General features: G+C 24.9%; 2 protein-coding genes across 3 annotated transcripts in view; both read left to right on the top strand.

The window, feature by feature from the left end:
* LOC106786142 (ARF GTPase-activating protein GIT1) overlaps window positions 1-3793 on the top strand; it is a 6457-nt gene extending 2664 nt beyond the window's left edge. Inside the window, 6 exon segments of the mRNA XM_014747231.1 lie at window positions 1-335; window positions 435-601; window positions 1885-2055; window positions 2146-2328; window positions 2415-2645; window positions 2733-3793. The exon segment at window positions 1-335 is cut by the window's left edge and continues 5 nt beyond it. Coding sequence (XP_014602717.1) covers window positions 1-335; window positions 435-601; window positions 1885-2055; window positions 2146-2328; window positions 2415-2645; window positions 2733-2933 — 1288 coding nt within the window. The 3' untranslated portion in view covers window positions 2934-3793.
* A 353-nt stretch (window positions 3794-4146) lies between these two features.
* Window positions 4147-8015, top strand: LOC106786154 (cytosolic carboxypeptidase-like protein 5). Of its 2 annotated transcripts, none has more exons than XM_014747252.1 (11): window positions 4147-4313; window positions 4388-4602; window positions 4972-5129; window positions 5369-5661; window positions 5790-6128; window positions 6214-6485; window positions 6587-6743; window positions 6840-6936; window positions 7039-7351; window positions 7449-7656; window positions 7759-8015. In XM_014747252.1, exons 3-11 carry the CDS (start codon window positions 5024-5026, stop codon window positions 7987-7989), a joined length of 2016 nt encoding a protein of 671 aa, XP_014602738.1. In that variant the 5' UTR covers window positions 4147-4313; window positions 4388-4602; window positions 4972-5023; the 3' UTR covers window positions 7990-8015. The 2 variants fall into 2 exon arrangements, with proteins under 2 accessions (XP_014602738.1, XP_014602739.1); XM_014747253.1 differs by having other exon boundaries at window positions 4147-4317.
* The last annotated feature ends 287 nt before the right edge of the window (window positions 8016-8302 follow it).

The raw sequence follows: 8302 nt of genomic DNA, 5'->3' as shown, positions 1-8302 counted from the left end.
TTATATACTTACGTAAAAAGAAAATAGATTAACATTATTACAAATTTCAATGTTAGCATAGAAAATATATTTATATAATTTTATATAATACTCTTTATATATTATGTAATATAATAATTATTAATTATTGCTTATAGTTTGGTTTTCAACTGCATCATCACCAGAGAGATGTACAGTTCCATTTTTACCTGTTAATCCACAATTGTCCACAACAAGAAATCAAGGTAGACAGAAATTAGCAAGGTTTATTCCAAAAGAATTTGCTAGACTTATTATAGATTTACTTACTGAAAGTAATAGAAGACACATGTTATCAAACAATATACCATTGCAAGGTTTGTCAATTTCTGTAATGTATAGAAAAATAACATGTATTAAATATTAACAAAAATATATATATTAAATTATATATTAAAATATTTTTCATATTTAAGATCCTGTGGTATCAATGCTTCGCAAAGAACAATTTGGTAAACATGGATCACAAGTGTCTGACGACGAACCATTATATGACAGTGTAGCATCTGATGATGATTATACTTTAACTTCAATAGATAATACCGCAACAGAATTATCTACTCAGCTGAAAATTGCCGATGAGGTATAATAAGAATTATCATTATAATTTACACAGTTTAAATTTGAATTTTAAATTAGATCTATGAGAATTTAGAAGTAAAAAATTGTTGAGACTTAGTAAAATAAAATAAATATATGTATATATACACACATTCATCTTTTTTAAAGTAATAGAAAAATACAAAGTGAAAATATTTCTAAATAGTTAATAATATGTTATTTTGTGTGTAATCATTATACTTATTGAAGAATTATTTATTTAATGAGCTTATGTACTAACATATTGAAGGTATCAACTTTGGTAAGAAAAAGAAGAACACGGAATCGACTAAACACATGGCTGTTCTGTAAGCAGTGTTATTAGGCAAGTGCACAACATTGTTGATGCATGTGCAAAAGTACAAAGTTCTATATCTGTGTGTGTGTGTGTGTGTGTATATATATATACATATTAAAATATTAAATATTTGTGAAATGATTAAATATCACAAAATGATATGGAGTATATTTAAATAACAAATTATTACTTACATGACAAGCAATCAATACCTTTTTTGCAAGTGAAATTACTGACTTTACTCATCACAAATTGAATATATATTTAATCTTTATTCTGTGCGTGTATGTTACTCATTCTTTCCAATTTATAAGGAGGCAAAAAAGGGATCTGATATTTTAAGGGTTTATAGTATTTATCAAGAGATGTAAAAAATATCTATCTAATGTGAGTTATAAAATCAACCTTTTTGATGTAAATTATCTTTTATTATTTATGAGCATTTGATATCATAAGCGAGTCTCTTGGTAACTTATAATAAACTTATCTTGTCAACCTGGAACTAATATATTTTTAAGTAAATTCCTCTGTGTACATTCAATATGTTGCCAAGAGACTCTTCTACAATATCGAATGTTCATAAATAGTGAAAGTTAATTTACATCTAAAAGGTTGATTTTATATATATAGGATCCGTGTTAATTAGATATTTTTTACTTTTCTTGATAAGTACTAAAAGTTCTTCAAATTTTTGATCCTTTTTTTCTACCACCCTTATATATAAATATTTATAACAAAGTTATACATACAGAGTGGATTTACAGTTTCTTTAGTCATAAATAGCAAAAGAACGTAAAATATTTGAAAGATTTCTCTTCCTATATCAACTGTCTTAGAAATATATAATCAATATAGCATATTACTTCTTATAATTTGCAATAATTATTAATATAGAGTATGTTGTATAATGTTTTATTCTTTCCTTTCATTTTTTATTAATTTATATTTTGTGCATTCACTTTTTTTAGGATGTTTTCATTCCAATGGCGAAAGGTCTTCCATCAGTAGTAGAAGTCCTAAAGAAACAATTAACACTTTCCGAATCTACTGTTCGAGATTTACAAAGTCAAATAAATATTCTTCAAAATACTGTTGATCAATTAAAACAAGAGAATATTAGTTTAAAACAAATAATTGAGGTAAGAAAGATTTCAGAAATAACAAGTGTTATTTTAAATTTAATTAATTGGACTTTTCCCTTAATAAACTAAAATAATAAATTATTGCAGCATAATAAAACATCTACTGATAATATTTTAAATGGGCATATTGGAAGTGAACAAGAACCAGAATTAGAACCAGTTTTGGATATTAAAACATCTATTTCAAGAAGCAATCAGCGACCTGCATCTATGTACGAAACGAGAGAAGGTTTACGAAAACAAAATTCATGGTCTACGACTATTTGTCAGGTTATTTTTTTTTTTTAATTATTTTTGTAAAAAATATATTAAAGTAGAACATTTTTTTTTATTTTTATATCATTTGCTTAATACAGACCAACAGAGATACAGAGGCTTTATCTCGTGCAAATACACAAAGTTTATGGGAGTATGGCATTCCTACTTTACCTCCAAGTGAAGAGGTAACAAGAAGAACAGAGCAAGTCACAAGGAGGATACAAGAATTATGGATGGCTATGCAAGATCCACATCAACGCGAGGCTTTTGTACCATGCGCTGAACGTATACGTGTTGCTGTTGCGGAATTAACAGCTATATTTCCACAGGTAATAAAATTACACTATATGGTTTAAAAGAATATTTTCATAGTAAAAAATATTAAAAATTCTGACATTACTTATTGCTGACTATAGAATCCTATAGAAGATAATATTAAATCAGCTTTACGTCAATTAAACGGTAACACTGGTAGACTACAAGCAGAATGTTCTGGTCTTCAAAGATGTACCGGTGACGTCGAACATATAGGCCATTGCCTCCAGCAAGTACGTTCTTGTGCGTACGATATTGCCAAAGCAACTAAGCTCCTTGTTACCCAGTTTCAAATCTCTTAGAATCGATAATATTAAAAAATACATAGACAAAAAGTATTATAACATATCTATTTTTATAACAATCGTACCAAATGTAAATATTATGTATAGTGCTTTATATAGAACTGGAAAAAAACAGACAATTATATTGGTAAAGTGCTGTATTAAAAATGAAAACTATTTTTTATTTATAATTGTATAATGGAAAAGCTACTATTATATATCTCTTAAATTATTACAACTGTTTAAAACAATTAGTTCATATTACAAAGCACGAATTAAATTAACTAACTTAAAAACATATGTAATTATATATTATTTACATTTGAGAAAGACTGAATGTCCATGAACCAATGAAGTCTATGAACATATAATGTAGTTGCTAGATTTTATTATAAACATACATTATGTTATTATGATTTAAAAAAAAAGGAAAAAAATTGTAACAATAGCTATAGATTACTATTACGAAATAATTATGAATTTTATTCTATACTTGCATGTTTATAAAATAAGTAATATTTGAAAATTTATTCATACATACATATATACAATAAATTCTGATATCTTTTTATTGTAATTTAAAATATATATATTTGTTTTCATAATCACACTAATAATTATTTTTAGTGATAAATTGTTAAATTTACTATATCTTATATTTGTATTTGTTAAATCATTTTATACCTAAAAATGTTAAAAAAATGATGTTAAATTTGGAAGATTGTTGAAAAAATGATGTTATAATTTTGGAAAATGAATCTAAAACAACAGTAAAAAGCTTAACTTGTTAAAGATTTATAACATTTACGCATAATTATACCTCATTTGTTTTAATGAATAAATACATTTTGCATGAACCATTAATAAATTATTGTAAATATTTTTTTGAAGTTTTTATTAATCCTACAAATAAATTGTGAATTTTACAATTGAGTTTATCTTCATCTTTAATATAAGATTAAATGAAAGATTATGTTTTATTAATTATATTATACTTGTCCCATCATTCAACTTAATTTATTAAATTAAATATATATTTATCTTTTCTAAAAAATGCAATAGAATATTTTAAAAATTATGATTAACTAATATTTTATTTTATTGTTTGATATTTTTTTAAATTGAGTAATAGTAAATTTGTTAATAGTAAAACTTTTCTCTTTTGTAGATATGTGCGTGCATGTATATATAAATAAGTACATATATTCAGTAGCATATACTTTATCCTGATTGGAGCATTTATACTTCCGATTGATCTGTCATGTAACAGAAAAACTGATACAAACCAACCTTTTTAAAACGAAGCTATTAATATCATGTGCCTAAATTATCAAAACAATGTAACAGATTTTTATATCTTTGCATAGACATTTTTTTGCTTCATGATAAAAGTATCAAGTATGTAAGTCTACGTTTATAGTTATTCGAAGGAGAATATAGCAATTTTTTAAATCTTATGCATTAAAATTTAGATCTACGGCAATCTATAGTGAATAAATTCTTGATAACTGGGAAAATACGCGTGCGTAAATTTAAAGTCAATTGTGAAGTAGACGTAATAACGATTGCCCTTCACCTCTTTCATTTTCACTCATATCCGCTCATGCCATGACCGTAAAGGAAGCAAAGAACAGCTGACAAATAATACTCCTATTGATGTGTTCAAACAATGATCAACTATAAAGAAGTAAGTTTTTAATAGATTTTTTATAATGATAATTTTAAATATGGCGAACAGAAAAAAAATATAAAGTAAATTTAACAAGTTGTAGATATAATCAATAAAAACTAACCAAATATTTAGGATACTTTGGAGTATTAAATAAATCAAAAGAATTATTAGTAGCTATTAATGTTCAGGACATATTTTATTGTTATTGACTAACTGTAGATAACATTTTTAATGTTATATAAAAATCTTTATTTATTCAAAAATATTAGATATAGTCATTTTTATAATCAATATTAGTATTAAGTATTTTGTATTTGGTATTTATATTTTGTATATATAATCGTATATTATTTTGGAATTTTCTCATGGAAATTATTTTTTCAGTTCAAAGTGGAAGTTAATCATTGAATAATGCGATAAAAATAAACTTATAGAAATGGCTGAAAATATTAACTGTGGTGGATTTGTATTTTACAATAACTTTGATTCTGCTAATTTGGCCAAAGTTGAATTGATAAGAGTACCAGAAATATGTAATATAGGTAATCATTTTTGCCATGTTCATTTATTATAAGCTCTAATCTATTCATTAGTAGTATATTTATTCTTAGACTGAAATTAAATTTATTATTATTTATGTCAGAAAATTATCGTCATCATTTTCATAAATCTTTATTATTATTATTATTATTATATATTTTTTATATACACGCATATTTCCAATATTGATGCTTCATATATATATATGTACTAATCTACTAATAATAATTTTTATTTATAGCAATTTGTGAAAATGAAAGTAGATCCTGTAAAAGTTTAAGTTCTGACGAGACATCTGATTATGAATTTAATTTGTGGACTAAATATGACTGCCATGGAACAGAATATCAAAATAATAACCGAACATGGTTTTATTTTGGTGTTAAAGCATGTTCTCCAGGTATTTGTGTTCGATTCAACATAATTAATTTAAATAAACAAGTTAGAATGTTTAGTCAAGGAATGTGTCCAGTATATAAAATAATACCAGGTCAACTTCATTGGGAACGGATACATGATAAACCAACATATAAAGTAATTATTTAAAAATCAAAGTACAAATAATACCAGAAAATAATATAATTTCTTATTTGGATTTATCATTAAGAAATACTAAATTAAAAGTTAATAATCATGTTCTTGATATATTTTCTATTCCACAGATTGATCAAACCGGTAGTGACTTTACACTATCATTTACTTATTATACCCCAGAAAATCAGAAAGCTATAACATATTTTGCTTTTACGTATCCTTTTTCATATACCGATTTGCAAAACTATTTAAAAAAAATTGACATAAAAATGGCAAAACGCTTTGTAACAAGCACTGATGACATATATTATCACAGGGAATGTGCAATAAAATCATTAGAAGGTCGTAGATTAGATGTTTTGACAATAAGTTCTTATCACAATATATTAAGCGTAAGAGAAGATAGATTCAATAATATGTTTCCTGAGAAACACGAAGAAAGACCTTTCAAATTTTTGGATAAGAAAGTATATTTTCTTTTTGTTTTAATTCGAAATTTGTACATTTAAATATTTGAATATGTGCTAATTTATTTAACATATACATTTATAGGTTGTTTTTATAAGTGCGAGAGTACATCCAGGAGAAACACCATCCAGCTTTGTACTGAATGGATTTCTAAAGTTCCTTCTGAATCAAGAAGATCAAATAGCTCTTCATTTACGTCGTATGTACGTATTCAAGTTAATACCAATGCTTAATCCTGATGGGGTAGCTAAAGGACACTATCGAATGGATACTAAAGGAGTAAATCTCAATAGGATGTATTTAAACCCTTCTGAACATGAACACCCTACAATATATGCAGCAAGGAATTTAATAAGGTAGAATAATTGATGTTTTTTTTGCTTTCTTCAATATATGCTCTTTTTATTTACTTTTCTGTACAGATATTATATCATAAACTATTTTGGTAATATTGTAGATATTATCACAATTCTTATAATATAATAGAAGAAAAGTTACCTCTAAAAATAGAAAGTGCATCTATAAAGAATCAAAATAATATCAGAATGAAGGAGATACAACAACATTTAAATACCAATGTTATATCTAATACACCTACAAGATTAATTCAACGGGTAATGCTGCATTATATTTTAATTATATAATGCATCTATCGAATATAACTTATATTCTACACAATATCTATAGCTTTTCATTAATATTGCTTCCAGGTAAAGTTAATGACATTAAATGAAAGAGCTAAATCTGATTCAGGAGTTAAATATGAATGTATGTTCACAACAAATAACTTGGATAATACATGTAGTGGTAAGGTTTAACATTATAAATTTGGTATAGTCATTTAGATTTATAAAATTATTAAGTTTATCTTTAAGATATTAATTCATTATATATATATAATGTATTCAGGTGAAGAGCAGGAATTATCTAGCAATACACACGAATATCAGGATATATTAAAAACCAAATATTATACTGATACAGCACCATTTAGAATATCTGAGTCAAATAATTTTTCTAAATCATCTACTGAATCTGGTCTCTATTTATATATTGATCTTCATGGTCATGCCTCAAAGAAAGGTGTATTTATGTATGGAAATCATTTTACCGATCCAGAAGAAACTATCACGTGTATGCTTTTGCCAAAATTGATGTCCATTAATAATCCAAATTTTCATTTCACATCATGTAATTTTGCAGAAAGAAACATGTACCTTATGTTAGTAAATTAATTATTGATGCATTAAAATTAGTTAATGAAGTAATTATAAAAATTTAAAATAATAATAATAATAATAGTTTCTTATTTATTTCAGTGATAAAAGAGATGGCATGTCAAGAGAAGGTTCAGGTCGAGTAGCAGTATATAAAATGACAGGTCTTATACGTAGCTATACTCTTGAATGTAATTATAATTCTGGTCGTTTAGTAAATATTGTACCTGCCAGAATTCGTGATGGTATTAGTAAAACGATCAACCATTTGTTCGTACCTCCTAAATATACTCCAACAGTGTTTGAAGCGGTACAAATACTTGCATATATTAAAAGTTTTTATCTTAATTTTTTTAATTTTAATTTAAAAATATATCAAAACCTAAATAATATACATAATTACAACTTATAGGTAGGAGCAGCATTAGGACCTTCTATCCTTGATCTTACTAATAATAATCCGAACAGTCGATTACCAAACAGTCAATATCGTTCACTAAAAGGTGTAAGATCTTATTTGAAGTTAACACAAATGAATAGTCTTTCGACATCATGCAATAAATCTGCGTACAAGGTAAATTTTCGTTTACATAATGAAAGTAAAATTTTAGAAAATAATATAACGTCATGTGTTTTATCTTAATATAATTTATATATACATTACTATATTAATAGTAATATCAACAAATATTAGTCTATTAATAAAAATAACATTATTAAATTTGTATATATTTGAGTATTCAACAATTTAAGAAACATTTTATAGAAGTTGAAGAATTACTTAAATTTAAAAAAATTAAATTAAAAAAATTATTTTGCACATTATATTATTTGTATATTTCTATAAAAAAATGAATTAGTCTTTAATTAAAAAATAATATATATGATAGAAAAATTTATTTCTCATAATTTAGTGCACTAATTTTTATAAGTTTTCAATGCGTATTATGTATACA

This window comes from Polistes canadensis, unplaced genomic scaffold (assembly GCF_001313835.1).
Source record: "Polistes canadensis isolate GaletaPanama2010 unplaced genomic scaffold, ASM131383v1 scaffold_66, whole genome shotgun sequence".
NCBI lineage: Eukaryota > Metazoa > Arthropoda > Insecta > Hymenoptera > Vespidae > Polistes > Polistes canadensis.
This window is presented reverse-complemented; position numbering and strand designations above follow the sequence as displayed.